The sequence below is a fragment of the Eumetopias jubatus genome, unplaced genomic scaffold (assembly GCF_037043125.1).
Source record: "Eumetopias jubatus isolate StellerSeaLion01/CBP00866 unplaced genomic scaffold, mEumJub1_p1.0 scaffold_7, whole genome shotgun sequence".
Taxonomy (NCBI): Eukaryota; Metazoa; Chordata; class Mammalia; order Carnivora; family Otariidae; genus Eumetopias; species Eumetopias jubatus.
In genome coordinates, this window is record NW_028274813.1 from 24,147,110 (window position 1) to 24,175,030 (window position 27,921).

The 27,921-nt window shown below is 45.7% G+C and overlaps 1 protein-coding gene across 8 annotated transcripts in view; it reads right to left on the reverse strand.

The window, feature by feature from the left end:
• The window catches only part of NRXN3 (neurexin 3), a 1,474,839-nt gene extending 1,449,177 nt beyond the window's left edge, over positions 1-25,662 (reverse strand). For all 8 annotated transcript variants that reach the window (XM_028123318.2, XM_028123231.2, XM_088025019.1 and 5 more), the window contains exon 1: positions 24,954-25,662. In XM_028123318.2, the coding sequence (XP_027979119.1) occupies positions 24,954-25,662 (709 nt within the window). The remainder of the gene's footprint in view (positions 1-24,953) is intronic.
• Between the last annotated feature and the right edge of the window lie 2,259 nt (positions 25,663-27,921).

The window sequence follows — 27,921 nt, forward strand, 5'->3', positions numbered from 1 at the left end:
GCCAACTGGACTCCTTGCCTGGGCTATATGCTCTGCACCTTCTGCAGCTATATCTCACCCCAGGATCTGAGGAGTCCATAGGGCCAACTAGATGTTCCCACCAAGAACCAGCAACACCTGCCACTAACCCCTTTGCAGAGTGTAATCAGTACTCAGAATTCCTTGCCCAAATTGCCCCAAATTCACTGGGGTCCATTCTCCTAAAAGCTGACCAATCCACCAATGTGTGTATACTAGTATCAAGAAATGGCCAAGGGAAAGCAATTTACAGGAGCTGTGGACTTCTACAGGCTGGGGTGTCCACACAAATGTGCACAAGGATCTTCATGGTGCTGGACGTAGAGACAAGGGAGGCTGCCCCCTGGGAGGCAGATGCCCATGTATGTTCTTGCCCCAGGCCCACAAGCATCAGGTCAGGCCTTAAACTGAGGAGTACCCCCGACTACAACATTAGGAGATTAAAAAAAAAAAAAAAAGGCATGCACTGCATCTCTCCAATGGCCTGTCCTTTCTTGCCCCTGGGGAGAGTGAGCACAAGGTTCTTCCCTCTACTTCAGGAACAAATACAGAAACAATCTCGTTAGTTGAGCTAAAGCAAACTTCCAGCAGAGAAGCGGCTGGGCTTCCTGTGTTCTGCGGCTCTTTCCAGCTTTCAGTGTCTGAGCTCTTCAAACACAGGAAGAGACGTCTCTCCACAAAAGGCCAGGTGGTATTAGCTTCATCCCCAACACAGAGCCCATTTATCCGCCTTTGTAGAAGACTGAGCCCCCCCAGCCCTGGTGCTGTTTGCTTTTGTTCTTTGATGCTAATAACTCCAGCTTGCAAGATGGAGCAGAGAGGTAGCTGCTGTGTCAGATGCCAGCCAGCCTGGAAGGCAAAAGCAGGGAGAGGGGCAGGCTGCAAAGCAGGAAGGAACACGGATGGCACACCCATGGGCTGGCTCACTACTGTGCCCAAATACCTTTGGGCCTCTAACATACTTGTAGTGGCTCTGGCTTGAGAAACCAGAGCTTGAGTGACAGTTGGGGGAAGAAGGAGCCTACCTGTTACACGTGCAATCAAAGATCAGTTCAGACAACAGGGTTGGGTTGGGTTGGGTTAATGCTTTAGGGATTTTGAGCACAGACATGGGGGTAAGGCAATCTGGGGTTTGCATTCTGACTTTACCACTGGTTATTACAAATACTTTTGTCAAACTGTTTAGCTTTACCTTCCACTTTGGCCACAGGAAGTAATGGCATTGGAGTCAGTTCCACCAGAAGCACGTGTACATTCCTAAAAGTCACCCAGATGGGCAGAATCACAGTAAAAACCACAGAGCAAGTGGGGAAAATCAAGTTGGGGCATAACACCCCAAAACCTCATCAGTGGCCCATAATAGAAAATAGAAACCAGTTTTACACGTGTTAAAGGGTTAAGAAATATATAAACACTACAATCACTAGCGCCCTTGAAAAAGACTTGAAGTGTGGTGGAAGCAGGAAGCTTGGGAGTTGTCGCCAAGTAGTGAAAGGAGGATGCTCTGATACTGGACAGAGTTGTAACACCAGGTGTGCATGGGTGTGGCTCACAGCACACGTGGTAACTGAAGGACCAGGCATGCTTCTGACGTGTGTGCTTTTTGTGTATTTCTACACAGCCTGGCTCAGCGGGCTGCAGTTTTCTGCCTTTACCTAGTGTTTCTTGTGGACAAAATCATGCATAATCAAAGGCAAAATTATTATGCTCAAATCGCTCCCTAATATATCAATCGCATTGGAACAAATTTGCATTTTCAAAACAAGCTTTGTAGCAGAACTGGCTTTACCTAATTTATGTGACTGGTATGAGGGTCAAATGAGATGATCCATATAAAGTGCTTAGCACAACACCAGGCACAGAGTAAATGTTCAATAAACACTTACTGAAATTGTTATTGTGAATGTCTCTGTTGGCTCGTTGATACACCCCTTGTAAACTGAACATGTCAAGTTGAGCTTCTATCCAGCTGTTTAAGCCTTGCAAAAAAAAGGCATCTCTAGCTAAATAGTACTTCCCAGTACTAGGCCATGAGGTTGGCACCTGCAGTAGGCTCCCACCCAATAGGCTTTAGAAAAGTCCTCACAGCAGGTGGGCAGAGCCAGGAGATGGAGCCTAAATGCCAACTTCCTAGGTAAAGAAAATGGATATCATCCTTCCCAGATGAGCATGACCCACCAAGGAGAAGAATACACACCTGCATCCCACAGAACACCAGGAAATCAGGAGACAAACTGACCTAAAGAGAGGATGTCCCTCATCTTGGTGGGTTAGAGAGGAGTGCATCACAGAAGGGAAAAGAAATCATTCAATCCTCATGGAAAAACAGCTGAGATGAAGACATCTTCAATTTCCCTGCCTCCTGCAGATAGCATAGGGGTTAAGAGGCAGGGTCTGGATTCAGGAAGACTTGAGTAAAAGTCCTGGCATTCCACACACTGTATATGAGCTCAGCCATGCTAATTTACCTCCCTGAGTCCTAACTTCTCCATCTGTAAAATGGGGAAAGTCTACTTATCTTGTAGGACCGATGTAAAGGTTATAAGGAGCTAATTATGCAAAAGCACTGGAAGGGTGTCTGGCACAGAGGAAGTACTAATCAGTATTAGCAAATCATCATTATTACTTGACCCGAGTGGTTTCCATGAGACCGAGGATCTGCCCTCTTTCCAAGAATTCCTTGCTCTCTGGAAAGATTAACTCCCTGGGCTTGTGCCAATTGGAAGAATGATCTAGGAGAAGCAAGTGGGTCTTCTCAGCAGAGTGAGTTCTGCAAGTTTTGTAATTCAGTACAAAGGGACTTGGAAGGGGAGCCCCCGCCCCCGACATCCACTCCTCTGCAGGGGATGCTGTTATGTGCAGGGAAGAGCCCTACCTTTGGAATCAGAAGCCGCGATTTGTTTTTCGTTTTCCTAAATATTTTTGTTGTGGTGGCAACATACACATAAAATTTACCATCTTAACCATTTTTAAGTGTGTAGCTCAGTGGCATAAAGTACATTCACACTGTCGTGCAGCCATCAGCACCATCCATCTCCAGGACTCCTTGCACTATGCAAAACTAAAACTCTGTTCCCACTAAACAATAACTGCCCACCTCTCCCCCCAGCCCCCCTCAACCACCTTTCTAGTTTCTGTCTTAATGAATCTGACGACTCCAGAAATCTCATGTGAATGGACTCATACAGCATTTATCCTTTTGTAACTGGCCTATTTCACTAGTATCATGTCCTCAATGTTCATCCATGCAGTGTACATCAGAACTTCCTTCCTTTGCAAGGCTGAATAATATTCCATTGTATGTGTACACTGTATTTTGCTTAGAGAAGTGCAGGTTTTGAGCCCTGCCTTTTTGGCCTAGTACCACCTGTGTGAACTTAGGCAACTCACAGCCCTCCCTGAAGCTCTTTTCACTATCATAGCTAGTATCAAAGAGATTAAATAGGGTACCTATTCACAATGATATTATAAAAGAAACTTAAAAATATGACCCAGAAGACAAGTGCATTCACTGTCTGTTATAATCCCTGCTGTTTAATGAAGACCTCCTCTATGTCTGGCACCCGTGGAAGCATTGTATATATATGACTTCTTTTAATCTTGATATAGATACCATTGTTATCCCCACTTAGCAAACAAGGAAACCAAGGCTCAGGGAAGTTAATATGCCCAAGTGCACTTAATTCATATGTAGTAGCCAGGATTTGAACTCAGAATTCTCTGAATTCAAAGTCTTTTTCTTTCTCAGACACCATCCATCCGTTCCCAATTATTTCTTCCCTCGATTGTCAACCACCCAAATCTAGATCCTGGGGGCATGGGGCAAGTTTCAAGAAACTGGTGTGGGCTTGCCAATTCCAGTGGCAAGAAATGATGGTCATTAGCTAAGGACACCATCAAAAAAAAAAAAAAAAAAAAAAGACAACTTACTGAATGGGAGAAAATATTTACCAATGATAGATCCAAGAATGGGTTAATATCCAAAATATATAAAGAACTTATACAACTCAATACCAAAAAAAAAAAAATGCAATTAAAAAACAGACAGAAGACCTGGATAGATGTTTTTCCAAAGAAAACATACAGATACATGGCCAATGACACATGAAAAGACGATCAGCATCACTAATGATCAGGGAAATGCAAATCAAAAGCACAATGAAATACCACCTTACACCTGTCAGGATGGCTAGAATCAAAAACACAAGAAATAGCAAGTGTTGGGAGGATGTGGAGAAAAAGGAAACCTCATGCACTGTTGGTGGGAGTGCAAACTGGTGCAGGCGCTATGGAGAACAGTATGGAGGTTCCTCAAAAAATGAAAAATAGAATTACCACATGATCCAGTAATTCCACTACTGTGTATATACCCCCCAAAAAATGAAAATACCAATTCAAAACATATGTGCTCTCCTATGTTTACTGCAGCATTATTTATAATAGCCAAAAGATAGAAGCAATCCCAAGTGTCCATCGATAGATGAATAGATAAAGAAGATGTGGTATATATACACAATGAATATCACTCAGCCATAAAAAAGAATGAGATCTTGCTGCTTGTGACATGGATAGACCTAGAGTGTATAATGCTAAGTGAAATAAGTCAGAGAAAGACAAATACCATATGATTTCACTCAGATGAGGAATTAAAAAACAAAACAAAGACACACAAAAAAACCACTCTTAAATACAGAGAACTGGTGGTTGCTGGAGGGAAGGTGTATGGGGGAAGGGTGAAATATAGTAAAGGGATTAAGAATACACTCATCCTGATAAGCACTGAGAAATATATAGAATTGTGAATCAGTATATTGTACACTTGAAACTAATATAACAGTGTATATTAATTATACTTGAATTTAAAAAAAAGAAGGGTCATTAAATATATTAGAGTATCCATGACATCACAACCCATATTTCAGAAAAAGGATTATAAGTTGAGGCAACATATCCAAAACAGAATTCCACAAAGATACAACATCCAGCAAAATGTGAATAGGAGTTCCTCACCAACAACAAGGACAAAAAAATTGTGGTCAAGTAATAAATTTAGAAACATGTGAATTAAACAAAAATAAACAAGTTTCTCTATGGCAAGACTTCAGAAAGCCTAACCTACACTAACACACTCTGTGAAGTCCAAGAGAGGATACAGTATGCAGGTTTACAAGTTTTTGAACATTGGACACTTCTCCCTCCGTAAAATACCTAGTAACATCTCATGGAATACAGTTTGAAAAAGGCTGGCTGTGAGGTCTCATAACAGCTGGGAAGGCTTTAATTTGCCATAAGCCTTTATCCTCACCCCTTCTGTTCCCATAGCGAGCCCTGCGTCAGGTTCAATTCAAAATAGCTAACATTTATTGACCGCTGATACAGGCCAGACACCTACTTAGGCACTGGAGACTCAAAAAACAACTGCCCTGGATGCAGTTAGTAGTAAATCTAGTAAGTCAAAAGAGTAGATAAACATGATAGGGTGGCCCGATATAGCCTATTATCACACTCAGCGCTAATATGGGATTTAGGGTTGACAGAGAATGCTTCAAAGTTGTTTGCTGGAGAAACCTTCAAGTGGTCCCCAGAGGATGGACAGCAACAATTAAGTGGAGAAAACATTTCATCATAACTGGCCAGTGGTCAGATCGACATCCCTGAGGGTGGGGCTCCCCGGGAGGCATGGCGGCATGTAAGCTTTGAGCTCAAATACCAGCCTTGCTATTATGACCTTCTATAAGTTGCTTAAACTTCATCTGTAAAATGGGGGTTATTATATCAATTTCATATTTGTCAGGAGGATCAAAACAGGCAAATGTCCTATCTAAAATGCCTAATGCTCAGCACACATTCATTCCATTTTCTTTGGTGACATTTTTGAAGTAATGTGTTAAAAAAAGAGTCTGAGGCCGCATATGGGTTTAGAAAGAAAAGGGGGTAATGACTGATTAGCAGTGTCTGCCATGGGCTTCAGGAGGGAGTCACATATTGGCTCATTAGCTGGAGACTTTTCAACTAAATGCTTTCCCAAGGGTTCGTCCCCTGAGAAATGGAGTTTCTAGTGACTTGGGAACCTCAGAAAAAGCAAATAGCCCTAAGGCTCACTACTAAGCCCCATCAACTTTTTTGCTTTCCCTTAAACACTCTCCTGTCTCTCATTTTCAGAAAATTAGCAAGATTGACTTCTTCCCTGGAAAAGCATGGTGTGTTGTGATGTGAAATTAGTACAGTATCTGTTCTGCACCTAAAAGAATCATTTTGTGAGTCTGAGAACCATGCATGTAGCCTACTGATTAGTGGCAGCCCTATTCTGAAGGGTTCAACAAGATCCTGCAGGCCCCGGCAGAAGGAACGCAGGCCAGGCAGGGTGGCATCCCACGGCCAGGAACCACAGAGATCAAGCAAGCAGAGGGGGAGTTCCTAGAAGGAATTTCATATTTTATCTATCAGTAATGTGTCTTTTGAGTTAAATTATTATTATTCTCACCATTTTTCATCTTATAACTTCTGTGGTACTACAGTTCAAAAAGCGGTAAGAACACTAAAAAGGGGCTGTTTATGTGATTGTTTCAGAGAAAACAGTAGGAGAGATGCAGAGAATTTTAAAAGTGGAAGAACTCTACGGTGTGAAGCAGAATCTGTTTTATAAGTTCATTCCACTGACGCATATCCAAACCACATACCGTGTCTGAGGGACTGTGCTAGGCACTAGGGAGATGGCAGGTGAACAAGACAGAGTGGGGGCTTGCACTCTTGGAGCTTCAGGTCTAGCTGGGGAGATGGGCCACAAATAACCAGATAATTGGTTGTTTCATCATAATTGTGATCCATGCGATAAAGTGGCACAGGATCCTTTGAGGCTCAGGTGAGAGACACAGACCCGAGACCAGGTCATTGACATGTCCATCCCAGCTGGACAAGGTTGACACTAAAACCAGAATTCAGGTCATCTGCATCGCAGTTCACCTCTGTTCCCACTGTGCCGTTCCCACTGCGCCACCAGTGCCCTGACAGGGGGGCTGGGAGAACAATCCGGCACTAAGAAGACAGTGGTGGCAACTGGGAGAGAAAAGAAAGTGGCCGCATCTGTACAGCTTTCATAAAGGAACAAGAGCAGATGCCTGGGTGGCTCAGTCGGTTAAGTGTCTGCCTTCAGCTCAGGTCATGATCCCAGGGTCCTGGCTGAGCGGGGAGCCTACTTCTCCCTCTCCTTCTGCTGCTCCCCCTGCTTGTTCTTTCTCTCTGTCAAATAAATAAAAACTTAAAAAAAAAAAAAAAGGAACAAGAGCATGAATTTGGAGATTCCGCTGTCTTTCCAGACACTCACTCATGCTTTGTAGTGGTGGAAATGGTTTCCACTACCCTACGGTGGGGGCCTAAATGCTAGAGCCTTCAACAACCAGGACAACAAGGAGGGGAGAGGAAAGCCTCCCCCAAAACCAATTACAAGGGGCACAGACCCACCACACAGGCTGAACTCTAATCTATCCACTGTACTTTGCTTGGGAATTAATCACACAAATCCCTAGATAAATCTGAGGCCGTTATTAGACAACACTAATATCCCCCTTAGAGTAATCCAGACAAACACAGCGAGAGAGGGGGGAGTTCCGAGTGGCTGGAAACCAGACCGCGTTCATGTTCACACGCATCGGCACAAGAACACATGCATGAGCGCTGACCCCCAGTCCTCGCCCCCAAGCCCAGATGTCTGCTTCCCAATAGCACTGTGGGCCTCTGCCCCGACTGCTTCAGGCAAGTGGGGATGAACTGAAAGATCGCAGAACCAGGTCTGGATTCCCTCCCCTCCCCAACTCTGCCACTGACCTAATTCTCCACAAGAGAGGATTTTTCCTTTTTGGTCCCGCTTGTTTGTAAATCATGCCACCCCAGTGCACACACAGCTCAAGGCGGGCCTCACTGGAAAGCAGGGAGAAGCCAAGAAGCTTCGAGCTGTGGCCCCAGATGCCATTTCTCAGGGAGGCAGGTCGGTGGAAGTTCTGTTAGGCTCAGAAGAGGGACTGAGAGGGGAGGAAGAGGAAAGACACCATCAAGCTCATCCCAACCTTACATTTGGACTCTGCCCTTCACTGAACTAGTGGAGTTGTATATGCTAAACTTGATGTATCACCTTGGGTGGATTTCTTAATCCTTCTGGATCATTGGTCTCTTTCATCGACACAGGCTACTTGGACCCTGGATTTTTGACCCCTCAAGTATGTTTTAGACCTACTTTAAAAAAAAAAGTAATTAGGAAAGAGGCTGACTTTAGTTGTAGGAAGGTGTGAGTCTTCGAACTGTAAAAATTGACCTGGAAAAAAAAAATCAGACCTGTCAGGGAAAAAAATCAACGCAAAATGGAACTGACAGCAGCTAAAAGTGCACATGGTAAAATTTGTTATTGACTAAAAAATTGAAGGAAGACTCAAACATTCTTGACAAAATTTAGACTGGCAAATTAGATGCGGTAGAAATAATGACCACAAAAGAACATTCACAATGGCAGAAACTATATAGGTAAAATTTGATAGGCACACAAAAAAATAACTGATCAATGAATCAAATCTGCATTATAGAAGACACAGGGAGCAGAATTGATCTGGTTAAAATTAATTGAGTAAAATAAAAATGAATTGGAAAAATAAGAAATGGTTTAAGTATGCAGAAGAAAAAGTGGATTGAAGGATCATACGAGCCCCACATCATTTGCCTCCAAAAAAATGCTTTTTATAAAAATGTTTCAGTGTTTGTATAATCCTGACTACACATTTAACATAGAGTTAAAATGCCTCAAGGTCAAACTGTGCAATCAAAACATCTTAATAAATGCTGAAGAAAAATAAATTATATGATCTCAAAGGTCCATTCCAGTTGCAGTTGTTTTTTCTGATAAAAGATCAGAATAAAAAGTGAATAAAATTATACAAATACTTTATTCATAGGAGGAAAGTAGCAGGGGACCCACCTATGGCCTGCAATAATAATTGTCACACTAATAGATTTTATTTTCCTATAATATATTTCAAGCAACTTAGTAATTTTGGAAACTAACATAGGATGACTATATTTTTATTTTGTCAAAAAAAAGCAAAAACCCCAAACTGATGCTCTGTATTACCACATTTTCTTTTTTCTTTCCTTTTTTTTTTTTTTTTTTTAGATTTTATTTATTTATTTTGAGAGAGAGAGAGCATGCAAGCACGGGGAGGGGCAGAGGCAGAGGGGAACAATCTCAAGCAAACTCCACACTAAGTACAGAGCCCAAAGCGGGGCTCAACCCCACGACCCTGAGATCATGGCCCAAGCTGAAATCAAGAGTCAGAAACTTAACCAACTGAGCCACCCAGATGCCTCTGTATTACCACACTTTCTTAAAAAGGCATAATCTCAAAGTTAAAAAAAAAAGTGTGACTTTACAATAAACTTCCTACATTATGTTTATTTCTCTTGTTTTCCTGAAGAATGGTAGAACTTCATTCTAGTTCCTTTGTGTATCTGTCGCAGAGGGTTGATGGGGAAAGTCTCTGTGCTCCAGTCTCCTCATCAGTCAAACTGGGACAAAAGATAAAGCTACTCACACTGTGCCTGAAACATAGTAACTGTTCAATAAATGTTAGCCTAAAACCTAGGAAGCATAGGGCACTTAGGATCAAGTGGATTCCCAGCCTCAGACTGTACTCCTCCAAGTACTGAGAGTTGTTTACATGTTCTGGAATATAAACGTCCCTGGTAACAATAACTGAGGAGTGTGGATTCACCAGGGCAACCCCCCATATTCCTCTCCACCTACCAGGAAAACACACATGCCAGGCAGGAGTGCTTGAGAGGGCAGGCTCAAGAAAACGCTAAGGGGAAAGGCAGCTGTGTGGAAATGATTTGGGGGGCCTTCACGCTGTGCAACTATTTGGGGAACAAGTGTCTTTGCACTGACAGCTAATGACACTCCCTGACTTTCTTTCTTTTTTTTTTTTTTAAGATTTTATTTATTTATTTGCCAGAGAGAGAGAGAGAGCACAAGCAGGGGGAACAGCAGAGGGAGAAGCAGGCTCCCCGTCAAGCAGGGAGCCTGATACAACACTGGATCCCAGGACCCCGGGACCATGACCTGAGCTGAAGGCAGATGCTTAACCGGCTGAGCCACCTGACTGAGCCACCCAGGTGTCCTACTTCCTGACTTTCTTGTTCTAGCAGTCTTTCATCTTCACTTTCTCCACACAGAGCTTCCTTTAGACAGAGATCCTATCCCCAAATCATCACCTCTAGCCTGAGCACAGGGTCCAGAAAAAGCCCTGGGCCTCCTGTGATTCCTTGGAATGTCTTAAGCACACCCCTGAACTTCACTGAGTCTTTGCTCTGCCAGGCTTGAAGAGGGACCCCTGAAGACACAGAGCACTGTGACACTATGCTTCCCCTTTCAAAGCACCCATCACGTGATCATTGCTTGGCAAATTAGACAGCATGAAGGCATGCCTGTCTTGTTCACTGCTCTACCCCCATGCTTCCCCGACACACAGTAGGTCCTCAGTAAGTGTTCATTATTGTGGAAGGGTGTGGGAAGAAGTGTCTTTGGAATAACATCATCAGCAAGAGATCTCATGTGAGCAAGCACACTCACGCAGGCTCCATTTCTTGGTTCCCATCACACGCCAGCTGGGCCCCTAACACCTCAATTTCTTCTGCTTAGAAAAATGTTCGAAGGCGTTCCCCCTCCTCCTTAGGCTCCCCATTCTGACTTACGCTGGATAAGCAACTTCAGATTGCTGAACAGCAACACACAACACAGCTGGGTGAAAATTCCTGTGTCCTGAAATTCCTGGAAAACTGTGATGCACAGCAAGCATTCGGAGAACGGACACAGCACCCACCCCCAGCCCTGGAGAGTCAGAGACAGGAGAAAGGCAGCAAGCAGGCAACTAGAACTGAGCCTCAATTTCCTTAAGAAATGATTTCGCTTCCTTTCCAAACACCCCACCCCCGGCAGAGGTAGAGAAACCACAAGTGAATTAATTACCAGCATTTACATCACTGGCTGCCGAGCCAGGGGCTTCTGAAGCCCACGTTTGTGGGGTATCTTGCTCTTTCAGCTTCCAGGGACCAGAGTTAGAGGATCTCTCACCCAATCCCAGGAGAAGGTGTGTGGCTTTGAACGGAGCGCCTTGCTGGTATCCTCTAGAGCTCAATGCCCAACTCCAAGAAAAACGTAGACAAGGCATTTCATGTGTAACTCATATGGTCTCAAATACAAAGCCAAATAAGAACACCAACTGGCTGATCTTAGGCAAGTCACTTCTTTTTCATTGGGTTTGTTTCTTTCACATTGTTGAGTCCTTGATTCCCGTGAGATTCTGATGTTCTAGGAGCCAGAAACTCCATCATGAGCAAAACATCCAAAACCCTTAGTTTCATCATCTCTATATAAGACTTCACTTTCTGTTTGTAGAAATTTTCTCAAATGAACAGAACACACTAAATTGAAGGTAGAAGAAAGGTCATTGTGAATAGTCTTTGAAACAAACTGTGCAATCTTTCGATACTATTCTATTACATTCAAATGGGTGCCCCAACTTCAACCAGGTCATTTATTGACCAGTGAAGAATTTTAAGGAACTTTCCTTTATTCCTAGTTTCCTTCTATATCTCTGGTCATCTGCTTTCATCAAGCTCACAGCTTCCTTTTTTTCTACTATCTAAATATTAAGGTTCCCAAAAGTTCTGCACCTTCTTCACCTCTCAATTATACTCTTTGCCTAGACAACCTCATCCGTGTGCAAGCCTTACCTCACCCCCTACAACAACCCTGATGTCTGTGCCTAACCCCATCCTCCCTCCAGCACCACCACTGCCCCCACCTGTCTCTGCACATCTTCTTGCGAGTATCTTACAGAGTCAAAAGGAAAGGTGGGAGTGTGGACAAACCAAAATTGATTATTACCCCTCTCTTGCCTTCACTCCAGATCTGTTCCTTGCACTGACTTTCTTGCCCTAGTTATACCTACAACCAGAAGAGAATGTCATTGAAGTTCCTCCTTTCCCTTTTCAAGAATAATTGAGGGATGCCTGGGGGGCTCAGTTGGTTAAGCGTCTGCCTTCCACTCAGGTCATGATCCCAGGGTCCTGGGATCAAGCCCTGCATTAGGCTCCCTGCTCAGTGGGAAGCCTGCTTCTCCCTCTCCCTCTGCCCCTCCCCCCACTGTGTTTTCACTTTCTCTGCTCTCACTCTCAAATAAATAAAAATCTTTTAAAAAAAAGAGTAATTGATACTAATTAGTGATAATGGCTAATATTCACTGAATGCTTACTATATGCCAAGTATTGTTCTAAGCATTCATTTACTACTGCAAACTACAGGCTCACAGGGCTGCCCTGAAATGCCCTTTCCCCCCAGTCTACCAAATAAATCTTCCAAGTCCAAGTGTGAAATGTCCTCCCACCCCAAATTGGGTGGGACACTCCCTTTTGAGTTACTCTCCTAACATCCTACCTGCTCTAACGCATGCTGCACTTCTTGGCTTGACAGGCTTCCCAACTAGACCACAAGCTCCACACAGGCAGGATCTCACCAGTACATAACAGATACTCCTTCCATGGATGTCAGAAGAATGTACTTATTCCAGTAAACAGATGACCTGTTCCAAGAAATAGATGATTATACATCAAGAACTCCTTTGCAAATGCTTGAAGGTACCTCAAAGATTTTGTTCTCTTCCACAATCTAAAATTGCCCCAGTAAATGCCATGATTTTATGGTGAAAGGAGCTCTGAGATAGTATTAGTAATTCCAAACAGTGAGGCCTCTGAAGGAAGGAGGTATTCCCATGGGGCCCTCCAAGACCTCCAGGCCAGGTCAACCAAAACCACCGCACACAGGGCTGAACACAGAGGAGAAGAGCCCAATGCACAAGCCACCGGAACCAGCCTCCACCTGAAAGCTGCAAGCATCGGGGGGTGAGGAATTGTAACAGGAGGCCGAGGGTAACTATAATCAACTAAAGAGAGATCAACATAAACTTGAGTAGTGATCAGTGGCCTCCAAACCCTTCTGAACAAACTCCTTATTAGAAAAAATAATTTTAGTGTGTTCTTCCAAAAGATGTATATTTATTTATGAATAATTGGCAAAGAAGTTAGCTATATATTTCATTATTTCTTTCCCATATCCCCAAAGAATGGTCTTTCACGTGCCCCATTTTTAAGGCCAGTGATCTAGAGAGTCATCTTCCCACCCTTACCCCCTGAAAGGCAAAGGATGAACATGCTCAAACGTAAGGGTGGCCCTACAGGCTGAGACCCCCAGAAGGATGGCATCCTTGGTTTGAAGGCCCATACGTACACACCAGCACCCGCTGCACCTCCTCCAGGGATGGGGGGAGGCGTGGTCCAACACCTCTAAGCACCAGGATTCTTTCTCTGTTGCTCTGATCCCTCAACCCTCCGACTCAGTATCTACTCCCTCCTCTTCATGGCAGCTCTTCTGATATCCGAGGACAATTATCCTGTCCACAGTGAGACTCGTCTTCTCCAGGAAATCCACACAAGCTACTGGGACCTCTCCATCTCAGTGACAACCACATGTCTGCCCCAAACAGCCACTGCACAAGCATTTACATGGTCCCAGGCAGGCTGCTGCCTATAACTGTTACAGGAAACCGTTGGCTTGTAAACAAACAAGGAAGTCTTTCCAGTCTGTCTTCAACTAGATCAAAGCAGGTGGACTATGAATGCACTTGACACAGGTTCAGTGAAAACTGCCCCATAATAAACATACCACTTTTTCCATTAAAAGAGAGAAGGCCTTTCCAGTGGCCCTTGCCACTGCAGTCCAAGTCGTATCTGACATGCTGGTTAAATTATTAAACAGATATTACTAAACTCATATTCCTGGGAACCTGCATCCGTCCATCACATGTGTTAGTGAGCACATTAACACCAACACATATGTATACATACAAAACATGAAGGCACATGCACACACAATGTGCTTTATTAATGCAACATTTATTGAGCACCTGCTCTTTGTCACATACCAGAGACATCCTGTATGTGCAGTAATTAACAAAGGGAAACAGTATTCCCTTAGTTTTGGGTCTTAGAGTTCTTAAAGAGCGTGCCTCTTTACATACACTCCTGCAACAAGAATCGGGAAACTCAGCTGAGTTACTGCAACTTGCATTAAGGATGTGAAAGCCAAAGGAAGCCAAGAGACACATTAAAACATAGCCACTGGTTATATATTCTACCATGGGGGAAAAATGGCCCTAATCTGCATTAACACAAGGCTGAACACTCAACCTCAGGAGGAGCAAACTGCAAAGTTTCTACAGCCACTAAAACTCAACCATCTGCCCACGTGGCAATTCTCACACGAGTATGCAAGATGGTCATGCCCACTTCCCAGCACATGTGTGTGGTCCATGGAGCCTGGGAGGACAATGAGACCACAGAGTAGAAGCCTGTGACTCTGGGTACATTTCAAGCTTAGACTCAAAACGATGTCTGTGGGCTTTGCTCTTAAAAGTAAACTATTTTATGCTCTCTCTCTCTCTCTGAAAAAAAAATAAAAGTAAACTCTGTTAGGGGTGCCTGGGTAATTCAACCCATTAAGCTTCCAACTCTTGATTTTGGCTCAGGTCATGAATTCAGGGTCGTGAGATTGAGCCCACATCAGGCTTACACTGGGCGTGGAGCCTGCTTAAGATTCTCTCTCCCTCTCCCTCTGGCCCTCCCCCAACCCCTGGTGCTCTCTCTCAAAAAAATATTTTTAAAAAGTAAATCATTTTAAATCACCAAATTATGAGATGAGTTCTCCTTTCTTTGCTGCAGTGTCAGTAAAATGACTATCAATGAGGAGGTGGCTGAGCGCCAAGACTAGCCTCATCCCCTTTAGGGTGCAAGAGGAAGTTTGGCAGATTTCCAGTCTATGCCAATGTGAGAGCAACATCTTCTAGCCCTCCCTAATCCCTCTCCCTAAGAGACTTCTGCCCAACAGGGCCAAAAATATGGGATACCCAGGGCAACCTGGCAGGATGGAAGCATTTTTGGATAAGGGCATTTGCTTTCAAGGCCAGTTTCCAGGAGCAGCTACTCAATCCTGCATTTCATGACCTTATCTGTTTTTTAAACTATCCCATAGAATTTTTAGCAGAACCTTGATGTCCACTGGGGTGTCCAACCCTGGATGCCAGGATAGGCTTGTTAAGCTAATCCAGTTCAATTCCACTTCATGCTATTCCATGGCATTCTAACACTTCTCATCTTATTGTCGACTATTAGAGATTTCCGGGGGGGTCCAGGGGAAGGGGTCTCTGGAAAATCAGAGATGCTGCAAAGTTAGCTGGGTATGGAGGAAGATAGGGCATCTTGGGGGGATGAAATGAGGCACAGACAACAGAGCCAGAGAAGGGGCCAACCATGAATCTTTCAGAGTGCAAGCTCCCTAGGAACAAAATGACTGGAGCATGAATCACCTGCTTACCTCAGAGTCTCTTCCCACATCAATCCCTCCCACATTGTTTAAGATTAATCATAAGCAGTTAATTCTAAATAACTCAGTGGTGTGTGCACCACTAGTGCCTATTAGAGAGTCCCTTATGAATTTTTCTTGACACAAGAGTTAATTCTTGCAAAGCATCATCCAGAAATGTTATGACCTATCCATCCCCTCACCCACATGGCCCATTGCAAAGGTCAGACTGCTTTAAATAAAATGGGGACGGGTGAGGAAGTGGCTAGAAGCCGACTGTAGCCCCATGTAGGAAGAGCTAGCTCCCTGATCCTCAGCAGTGATCAGAAGTACTTTAGGCTGCCCTGAAAAGCACTGAGGCCCCATCCATCAGTGCAGGTGACTAGGGTTATTTTGGAGAACAGGAAGAATGTCTTACACAGTGGAGAAGAGGATGAGAAATGGGTAGTTGGACCCAATGACCCTTAAAGTCCCCTCTAAAGTTATCATCCCATGATTCTTTTTTTTTTTTTTTAAGATTTTATTTATTTATTTGAGAGAGAGAGAATGAGAGATAGAGAGCACGAGAGGGAAGAGGGTCAGAGGGAGAAGCAAACTCCCTGCCGAGCAGGGAGCCCGATGTGGGACTCGATCCCGGGACTCCAGGATCATGACCTGAGCCGAAGGCAGTCGCTTAACCAACTGAGCCACCCAGGCGCCCAAAGCAACTTATTAACTAAAGAAGCCCTACACTCTCTCACCACACTTTGTCTATTCTCCAGGGGCTGCAGACAACACATTCCCAATAATACCTGGGGGAGAGGTTATATTGCCTGGAATGCACTGCCCGAGAGAGCAGAGACACCAGCCCTAGTGTTGCTGACAACCATGGGCCTACTGAGACTGTATTCTAAGAACTTTGCACCTGCAAACAGAACCACTTCAGGAGAACTAAACTGGCAGACAAGAGGCAAAAATGTCAGGAGAAGATCAGATGCGTAGAGTCTCATGAGAAACTTGAAGGAAAAGCTCCTCAGAGTCCTCTTAGGTACAAAGACACTTCAATAAGACCCTCAGTAAAACCAAAAGGATCCTAACTGCATTTGATAGCCTAAACCAGGAATTTCCCATTGGCTACAGCTCATGTCCCTGCCTTTCTTCCATTTCCACCCTCTTTAGGCCCGTGCATACCCTCACAGAATACAGCATTTTCACCCCAAAAGAGCTGACACATTCACAGTTTCTAGGACCACATACAAAGTAAGTTTTATCACAGAGCAGAGCTGGGCGGTTTGGCTGGATGACAGTGAGATCAATTTGTTTTTAAAAGCTCACTAGTACTGGTTCCTGAGTTTTAAAAATTTTTTTAATTGGAAAATACATTATTTAGGAATATTGTGGACAGTGGTGGAGGTCTGAGAACAGATATAGATGATGACACATTTAAAGGGGGCCCCGTATTGCTTTTAAATAGGTCACCCAAAGACATCAATTTCTGGAGAACAACAGCAGTAATGACAACCCACTGGCACTGTCAGTTCCCAAATAGATCACGGAGACAGGCCTGCAGAGCCACGCTTTGTCCCTCTCCTCTGGCAGCCACAGCCCGTCACCTGTAACACAGCCCCCCAGGGAGCTGCAGGGAACCAAACATCCCAACTTCAGCTGGGAAAAGCTCAAGAGGGGGATGGGGGTGCCCCCTCTCTTTACACACCAGCATGTTCCTCTGCATCAACAGCAAGCATTCCTAAACATGTCCTCTCTCTACCCACTGGATATCCTAGATGCACGCCCCCCACCCCGCCTTCCCAAACAATATTCCTAGATGCCCTTCATCCTCCACACTCCCTCTCCATTGCTCTTCCTGCCCTGTTGGTTATGAAATGAAGGGAAACGTGTCTGTGATGAAGGGTCATAGGTCACTGGGGACTCACACGTACACCCAGAACAACATTGCTGTCACTGGGCAGCAACAAGTCTTAACAGAGACGGATCCACAGCAGTGGGGTTGGAAGCTTATGATAATGGGGATTCCTTAAGAAAAAAAAATTACGAATACAAAATTAGGTATGACACCTTAGAAGAGACCCTGTAAGTGAGGATACAGGAAAGGTCTTGTTTTGTGGTGAATCCGCTTCTGTAATAATCTCCCCCTCCCCACACACAAAGGAAAAGAGAAAAATAAACACAGAGAAAGAGAGTTTGGTTTTGCTACTGTGAAGACACTCAGAAGGCAGCCACAGAGCAAGAAGGAGTCTGACAGCGTAATCCAGGAGCTCCATCTTTTACCGCCAACCCTGGGTGGGGTGCTGGTCAATTCCTGGTACTTGGGAAACCAAAGATTAAGTCTGAAGAGGTCATGCCGTCCAGCGAAGCTCCAGTGTGGTGTAGCTTAGGGCAGTGTGCTCCAAATACCTCGGGACCCATGGGTTCAAACCCCAGTCACTTCACTTCAAGCCAGCGTCTTGAGGGTGGGAATTGACCACTCAGAGATATTCATTTCATTCTCTCTCATTCTCTCATATTCTCTCTTTCTGTCTGTCTGGGAGGAGCAAGCCTCCTGGGACTGGCCAAGCTGATAACCTCCTCCACCAGGAGTTTGACATTTAGCTTATCACCAGCAGCCAGGGAGGCAATACTCCATTTCACAATGGAGACACAGGCCATCTGTGTTAATGAAGGGAGCCTAGGAGCAGAAATAAAATGCCATGTTGAGGATCTGGGTTTTCAGGTCCCAGAGACACCTGCTAAACAGGCAGCATCCAAGCTTGCCCTCATACCCACAAGTTCACTGGCACCTTGGGTCAGAGTCTCCTCACCTATTCAGTGGGATGGTAAAGCCTGCCCTACCTGCCTCATTGGGTTGCTATGGGGACCAGAACACCACAAGTGTGCAAAGAGGTCCAAATACGGTCCAACAGGCACAACCATTATCAGTGATCCAGGGGGTTCTTGGCAGGGGCAAAATGGCAACAAAACTGTATTCCCCTCCTTTTATCTCTTCCATTTCTCAAACTGAGATGAAGGAAAATGGCGGAGGTGGAGGTATTCACAGGGAAGCTTCAAACCTTCTGTGAAACCAAACTGACACACAGTTCATTCTCACAAGCGCCAAGAGACCAACAGCCCAGAGTCAGGACTTGTTCTTTACCAAAGACTATGTAGATGACTCTATACATTTCATCTCATTTCGTGCTTTCAACAACTCCATGACATAGGATTTCTTAACCCTGCTTTGCTGCAAGGCAGGATGGTACAGTGATTACTTGCGGGCTCTGCAGCCAGACTGCCTGGATACAAATCCCAGCTTTGCCTCTTATCAACCATGTGACCTTGGAGGAATTATTTAACTCTTGTCCCTCAGCTTCCTTGTCTACAAAATGAGAATAATAGTGTGTTGAGTGATTGTGAGGGTTATAAGAGCTAATTCCTGCAAAGCAATCAATATAGTATAGACATGGAACTCACTTGAATGTTAGCTGATATCATTTTTATTATTATTATTTTTATATTTATTGTTATTATTATTATTATTACTACCACTACTGCTATTGACGGGAATACTGAAGCTTCCAAAACCTTCTCCAAAGACACACAGCTTTTCAGTGGACAAGCCCAGATTTAAGTCCAATCTTTTTCATTCCAGAAGCCATGCCCTTAATACCTACACTAAACCTTGTTCAAGTTCTAGATTTCTCTGCTCCTCGTTTTCCTCATCTGTAAAATGGTGCTAGTGAATAATATCAAACACACAGGAGTGCCCCGTGAGGATTAGATGAGACAATGCATATAAAGCACCTAGGCTGTCAGGCACAGGGTGGTACTCAATAATAGTAACACTAACATCATTATTATTTTTATCCAAGGAAGGGTACCTGACCCTCACAGAGCCCTGCCCCAAAGCCTCTCACTCCAGTTCCACCCCTGGGCCTGTTGCATGGGACACGCACGGCAGGACAACAGGAGTCATAGGGGAGGGCATGTTAGTCCTATCCCCCAAGCACAGCCCCTACTCCATCTCTTCTGTCCCGTGAAGGGGGCAGAGGACCCAGCTGATGGGCAGCTGCCCCAGGAACTGGAATCCATCTTTCCCAGGCAGCCTGCAAAGGGAGATAGGGGCCATGGAGATAATTAGCCCCCCCCCCCCCCCCCCCCCCCCGTGCTGGGCCTGTGGTGTCTCATTACCAAATGCAAATGCAAGCTCCCGTGCCACTCCAAGGCTCTTGGCAAAATGCCTGTGTGACCCTCAACCCTGCTGAATTTGGACGAAGCATTTACCCGGCGTCCACCCCCTTTGCAGCCTGCAGCTGGTGTGCAGACTGCACAGGGAGAAAGGCGGCTATTCTCGCCCCCACTGAAGGGGGAGCAAGGAAAAGGGGTCTTATTTCTTTAAAGGAGACAGAGATGCTACGGGGGGGGGGGGGGGCGGTATAAAAAAAATTGCTCTTCCCTCTGCAGTTAAAAGAGGGATAATTGGTGCAAGTGGCGGGCGGTTGCTCTGCCATTTAGCATACAGCATACCCAGGAAATCTCACTTGGTAATCAGGAGAAGAGGAGGAAAAAGGAGCAATCAGACCCCTATTCAGGCTCCGTTTAGCAACAGCCCCTGCTGGCTGGCTGGGCTGGTCGCACCTAACGCCTGAATGCTGGGTGGGAACCGAGTCTCGAAGCCACAGTTCTCCTTTGTGCATGTTGTAAGGCCTCCCTTCTGGGCTGCCGTCTCCCCACCAGGGAGAAAGATTCTGCAAGGAGACAGTCTTTACTCTCTGATTACTTACCACTCCCCTGCAGCCCCCAGCCCCAGGCCAGGCAGGGTCGACACAGGTTAGGGACAACAATGCCATGTTACAATTCCGGCTGGAAGCGCACTGGGGAAGGGGAGGAGAGATGTTTGTGTTTTTACACAAATGCCCAGAACAGAAGGATCAGCTGGGGCCATCACCGGTGCCTTAACTCCAGCACCCTTTGTCTTTGGCCCTTGGTAAATGCTTAGGGGCAAGCAGTCTCTTGGTATACCATTCCATCCCAGTTCTGGCTTTGATAAATGCGGAAAGAGTCACAAAATTCTCAATAAAAAGAAAAGTAATTGAAACTCACTTTCAGGACGGCATACCAAGGCCACATGGCAGTGTTGAGTCATCAATCCAACCAACCTGGGTAGGATGTCAGGGATGGGAAGGGGAGGCCCTTGGGTACCACTCAGCAATATGCTTGTAATAAGGCTCTGGCCCGTACCACTGACACCCACCCCTGTACCTCACTGTGGGATCAAAACACCTGAAAACTTAAGAGCTGAGACTCAAGACAGCAGCTTCTGGTCTGGGCACCTGCCCAAGGCAGCAGGAAGAGAGAGCAAACAATGAACTTTTTTTTCCCCAACTGAGTAAGACCTCATGCCTCTTCACTGAATGAACCTAAAAATGTGGACACACAAGTGGTATATGACATAGGTAAGCCCACGTAATGAAACTTGGAAGGAGAAATCAACATGTGATGCCTTCTCCTTCTTTCCCTGGCCCTACCCCACAGGCAACGGGCTGATGTCACACTAAATGAGCTCTTCAGTAAGAGTGGTACTGAAATGTACACACCTCGGGAGCAAATCAATTCTTCATGACCGTAAGATTGTTAAGAAATTCAATACATGCACATTCATAACTAAGAATGGTTTAAAAATAAACAATCAATTTTAAACTCATTTCAAGGTGATAATAAACTCTCAATGACCTGTGAGGGGAGCTCAGGATACCTCTTCATTGCCCAGTGAGATTCCAGGCTACCCGTAACAGGGCAGACTGGGCTAGACCAAAACCAGTGAAGATGCTGTAGCCTGACTATCTTCCAAAACAGATACGCATAATTTTAAAACCATTTTGAACTACCTGCACTTCTTCTGTCCTCCAAGACCCTTACTAAAAAGGCAAGATTAAATGTCAACATGAACAAGTCTGAAGTTGAACACCAAAACATTTTATTCATAAACATAACACCTAGAAGTAGAACTCTGGGACCTCTTCTCCACCACGTGCTAGGATGTTCAATGTGACCGTTAATTAGGTTGGGAGCCTTCGAATGAAGTTTTCTCAAGCAGGCTGTGTGGAGTTCTGCCTGTAGCCATAGTGAGTAACATTTCACTACATGAGAGAAGATACTGAGTCCACAACCTCTGACCCTCCAGGCTCAACTTGCTCACGACAGCTATCTCTGGTGTCTTCTGGGTCTTTCCTAAAGAAATACCCACTGGGGGATCAAAACAGCCCAAAGCACATAAAGGAGATGGGCCCATCTGTGCATTCTTCCCAGGGTGAAGCATGGAGACATTTTGGAGCCGTCAAGGCATGGAAACAGACAGGCCAAGCAAACATCAATGCCACGGGCATGCTAGCGGCTAATGGACCAGAGAGCGCCTCCAACAGGCCCCGACCACATCCATCTAAAGCTGCAAGAGCCCTCCCAGCTCTTCCTGCTCCTGAACTGCTAAAGCATGAAGTACAAAACGTATCTTCCATCCTGGGTACAAGCCTCACGTGATCAAACGTCAAGGCCTATCCTACAAACCGAGACAATCAGATGCCTGGTCCATGGAATAAGTACCCTGATTTCAGGTCTATAACATGTGCAGCTGAAAGTGGGCAGGGTGGGGAATGGATGCATCCTCACTACCCACTTCACCAAATCATCTTTAGGAAAATGTGGAGGCATTTATTTAGGCATTTATCTTGTTTTGTGCAAGATCTACTTGCACTTAGCAGTTGCTGTAATTTTTTCCCCTTAATATTTTACAGTTGAGTATCCTCCCCCCGCCCCATCCCTGCCTACTATCTAAGAATTAACTATGTGTGGAGAGACAGATCTTTTCTAAAAGCCTGTGATGCATTTTTGTGATTGATTAGACATGATAACAATTACCAGGATCAACAGGCTCTAAGTTATCAACAGTAAATTCTGATACCTCTCCCAACATCCACCCTCACCTCAACCTTTGCACTGCTCTGTTCCAAGCCAACCAAGTGTTACTGTTACTACAGAGTTCATTTACTCTATTTATGTATCAGGAGAATAAATAGCTGTGCTGTGTGTTTGCCTTCTTCAGACAGAGGTATCAATCCACAGTCACTAGATGATCGGAACCCTGCAGAAAGAACTATTATTAAAATATCCATGTTGTATTTAGCTATTAAAAAATTGACTGCCTACAATCTGCTCTAAAGAAATGCCACTGGAGAGAGACCTGAAACATACACAGACACAGCCACACACAGACACACAGACACAGACACACACACACCCTAAAAGAGAGAGAAGACAAATTGTACACATATACAGCATAGAGATTCTTCCTGCAGAAAAGTGCTGATCCAGACCTGCCCAGAGGAAATGAGTTCTTTTTAAACACAAAAAATGCAATCAGGGATAATCAGCAAGTTAACAACACACTTGCAAACACCCTAGTCCCTAGAAAGGAAGAATGCCAGCTTTCAATGCAAGTTCTGAGAACAGAACAGATCCTTTGGGCGAAGGAGGAAACAAGTGATCATCATGTCAGCGTCTTCGGGCAGAACTTTCTCCAAAGCCAAGAAGCTTTGGAACAGCAGTGAGCTCCAGAAGGCACCTGCTTCTAAGAAGTGCTTCAATAACCACATTCCCAAAGTGGCTTTGTGGGTTGGGGTTGCCTCGGCTCCTCTTCCCTGTCCGCTTTTCTAATGGGCTCCGTGGGGGGAAAAAAAAAAAAAAAAGGTGGCATGCATGTCTTGACTCTCCCTCTTCTGCAGCCCACCCACAGGAAGGGAGACGCAATGCCCAGTGCAGCCCAGCCCAGGAAAGCAGCCGTAGAGACCTGGGGGGGGGGCTTCCACAGTAGCCCCTACATGACCTACGAAGGGGCCTCCAACAAGACCCCTCAAGGTGTCCTAGTCTCCAGCAAGTACCACCTATGAAATAAACTTGGCTTTGATTTAAAAAAAAATTTTTAATAATTACGGCTAAATTTCATATCAATTACAACCTGCTTTAGGCTGGGTGGTCTGTTGTGGGATGGTTTCAGGAACTGCAGATGCTATTTTTAATTACAAACCACAAGGCATGGGCCTCACCAAAAGGAAGAAACCCTGGGAGTCAGTGCTGAGACACACATCTGGCCCCACTTAACTGACCTCCTTTGTCCTGTTGCTTCTCAATCTTGGCTGCACAATAGAATCACCTGGGGAGTTTAAAAATATACAGATGCTTGGATCCTACGCCCCCCAAAATTCTGATTGAACTGGTCCATAAGGTGGGCCGAGAGTTTTTAAACTCCTTAAGTGATCCTAATATCTGCTGCCAAGGTTGAGAACCACTGTTCTGCCCTACACCATCCCACCACTTCCATGGAGAGACCAGCATGGGATGGCAACACATTTCTAGAAGAATCCTGGGCTTGACTCCAAAAGAATAGGAGAAAATCAAATTTCTTTACCTCTTCCCCATCCCAGCCTCCCAGCACACATACCCCTGTGGTCAGTTCTCACATTCTTCATCACTTCAACACTCCCTCCTGCTCGAAGCTAGGCCTTCAGTGAGTCCCGGAGTCCAGGAATCCGGATTTTAAGTATTTGTCAAAGTAGAGGCTAGACCACTTCCTCTCACATGTAATCCCAAACAGTCAGAATTCGGTGAATGAGGTGAAGGCAGTCTAAGTCTTTGGGCATGAGTCCCCCCTTCCCTCTCCCTGGGAAGCTGTAATTGAACTTGGGGGGGGCGCCTCTCCGAGGCTATGCTGAGTATTACCAGCCCCCTCAGGTGCTTGACTGGACAAGGGTCCTGTCAGTTTCCATGTTGTCCTGTACCATTCTCAGTACACGGAGAGCTGAAGGGGGGGCAGGAAAGAAGAACCTCAATGAAAAATCCTGCTGCTAGAACAAGGTGCTGAGTAGGCCCATCCCCAGTTGCCTCATCCACCCTCCAGACACCTCCCCCAAAGACTGTGGGAGGAGGAGCCAGGGGAAGGGCTGGGATGACAGCAGGCCAAGCATGGCCTGCACTCCATCCACCCTCATTCTCCTTTGCACAGGCATTCTTCATCCTGGGGGTTAAGGAGGAAATGATGGGGAGTTTCCCATCCATCCCAAGGGTCCAACTCTCAAGGGATCAGGAGGGACAGCGGTAGCCACATTGCCCATTTCTATTGGATTTCTTGCTCTGTGCTGACCCTGCTAAGTTGCGCTCCAATGGAAGGAGCTGAGCTGGGGCCCACGTCCTGCAGTCTACTCCAGCTAGCCCTTTGAGTAAGGAGCCCAGGACTGAGTAGCCAGGATCCTCTTCTTGCTGAGATCTGTTGGGTTTCCTGTTGAGAGCTATCAAAGGATTTCCACCCCCTCCTCAGGGAAAGGGACTGGATTATCTAACACATAACTAAAGATGGCCTTCCACCGCAGTGTTGGTTTCTGTCAAGGGTCTTGGCCCTTACCCCGCTCCAGTGGGTGGGTCTCTAGTAAGAGAGGGCTCGGGGAGAAGGTCTTACCTTCCGAGCAGAGCTTGCCTCCATAGCCAGTGGTGGAACAGTCGCAGGTGGGGTGGCCATCCAGGAGAAAGCAGATCCCCCCATTTTCGCAGGGACGCTCACCGCAGGGTCCCTCGGCATCCAACTGGACACCCTGGCTCCCCAGAAGCCGAGGCTCTGAGTTGCCATACTTGAGATCCAGGATTAATCCTCTGAAGCCGGGCATGGCCTGTACTCCATCAAGGGTCAGGGCGGAAGGTCGTATGTCCGCGGGGACTCCGCCAAGGAACAAGTCACTGACCACATCCATGTAGGGCCGCTGAGGCTGCAGCTCGGCCGCCTGGCCCTCGCCGTCAAGCACCAGCACTGTGCGCAGGTGGTCGCGGCTCACCATGAGGAAGTGCCAGCTGCTGTCGTTCACCTGCTTGCTGGACAGCACCGTGGTCTCCGCACAGTCCATGCTGAAGCGGAGCTGCACACGGCCATCCACCAGGGAAAGGCAGAGGAAGTCACAGACGCCACCGTCGTCCAGGTAAAGGAGCAGCCCCGTGGACACATTGGTCTTGAACTGGAAGCTCAGGTCGCTGCGGGTGCTGGCATCCCAGCGGAGGTAGCGGGCCCACTGGTTGGGGAGGCCCATGAACTCGAGGCCCAGGCAGAGCCCCAGCAGCGACCCCAGCAGGACGCTCACCTTCAGGGTGAAGAAAACCGAGTTTGCGGCGAAGCTCATTGTGGCTGGCAGGACGGATCCCAGGGGAACCGACGACGGGCGAGGAACAGGCCTCAGGGGACGACCCCCCTTGTCAGAAGGGACAGGGGAAAGGGGGATGGGCCTGGAAGAGGGACAGAGAGCACACAAGAGGATGGAGGCACACACACACGAATATCCAGAGGGTGAGGAAGAAGGAAAGTGGAAAAGACAGCCCCAGATGGGCGCACGAGCAAGAAATTCGACAAAGAGGCAGAAGGAGAAGGCAGGGCAGCAGAAGAGGAGGAAAGTCAGGTGGGTAAGTGGGGTCTAGAGTGAGGAGCCAAGTGTCCTTCTCCAAGAAAAGATCTCAGCTATCCATGTGGATCCGGAGGCCTTGTTTCGAGGAGGAGAAGGTACACGGTGGGTGGAAGGCTTCAGCAATGCACTCCTCCCAACAGACCCCCAAACGCCCCAGCCAGGGAGGCCGGGGAGAGGGCTGGGGTGGGGGTGCCGTGATGGAGGAGGTGTGAGCAGTGGTGAGGTGAGCCAGGTGAAAGGCAGAAACAGGCCAAGAACCGGTCCTGAAGCTTTACCTCCTAACAGCAGGGGGCTGCAGGGAGCGGGGAAGCCCAAAGCTGAGTGCTCAGGCAGGGCAGGGCCCAGGGCAGAGCCGAAGCAGGTTCAGGCTTCATGGTGCGGGCCAGAGGCAGTCCTGCCCATAACCTGCCTCTCAGGACTCCAGAAAAAGACCTGCAGGGAGAAGGGAGGTAGGAAGAAAGAAGAGAAAGATTAGGGCAGTGTCAGGAAAACATTGCACCTTATTTCACAAATACTGATGAATGGCTGACTAGGAGCCAGGCTACTCTAGTGATTCCCATAGTACCTGGTGCTTTAAATGGGAAAGAGGGCCCAGGTTCTTCCAGAGCTGTCGCAGGACCCTGAGCTCAGTGCCTAATGATGCACGCGGTTTTCCCATATGCAAAAATAGTATAAAACTCCCAAAGCCATATCAGCGCATTTTTACGGTATCCATAGCACAGGGTCACATCTATAAAATTTACTTTTAAGGTAAGTGCTAACATTTTATACACTCGAATACACACATAATTTTAACTACCTATTAAAAGGCATGAAATGACACTGATTTCCTTTTAGATTTTTCTTTTTCAATTTGACAATCCAATGCCTGGGCGTAGGCGGCCTAAAACAGATACCCACCTTTAAGTTTTTGAAAGAAATATTTATAAAAATCAGCAGAAATAAATTAGAAAGTGAGTAGTGAGCAAAACAACTCTCATCTCTTAATACATGTTGGTGAAAAGTTCTTATAGGAAAAAAAATGTGTTTTGAGACTTAAAGAAAAGCTATGCCTGAATCCTTGTTCTCTTATGTGCAACTTTGAGCCAACTTCTTAACCTATTTGAGCTTCTATTCCCTCCTTGGTAAAGCAGAGGAAAATAGTTTCTTTCTAAGGTTGGAGAGAGGATACAATGAGATCATGTATGGGAAGATCCTAGCGTGAAGTTATATCCATAATAGGTGATCAATAAATACCACATTCTTGACTTTCTTATTTCTGGATTGAAAGGGATGGGAAGAAGAGTCCTTATGTGTCTGTGCATGCATGAGTGTGTGGATGTCTGTGGAGGAGGGGCAGGATATAAAACCATAAGTACTTTTTTAACAACTACAGAAACTGCAGAATAAACAACAAATGAGGAAAAGCACAAACCTAGAGCATATTACATATATTTTATACTGGTTGGAAATGCACCAACACCTAGTTGAGTGGGTGGTGATCTAGATGTTGACTCTAGCAGACTCTGGCCCACCTAGCCAAAAGGAGACCCCTCTGTTCAAATAAGAGCAATGAGTATAATTTCCGAGAGATGCACAAATTGCTGCTTATTAATTGACACATTTGATAATTCACCATAGTCCCTTATTAGACCATTACGTCCACTATGTTTATGATGACCACATTAGCAAAGGTAGCTATTACCCCTGCTTTGAAGAGGAAAATATTCCTTAACCAGGAACAAACATCTATTCCCACTGAACAAACAAACCAAATCAATAAGAGGTTGATTAAATCCAGCGTAAGGAAAACCTTTCTTCTTGAAAAGGTTTTATCCGAGCAGTGTTTCCCAAACTGTGGCATGGGTCACAGACACAGCAGTGTACAAGTGCCAAATCATGTGGGCTTTGTCAGAACCAACTGTTAAAACTTCAGAAAGTTTTGGTTAAGGTCACTTTGGTAGCATGAAATCAACTATGCTAGGAGTATTTACAGCATGG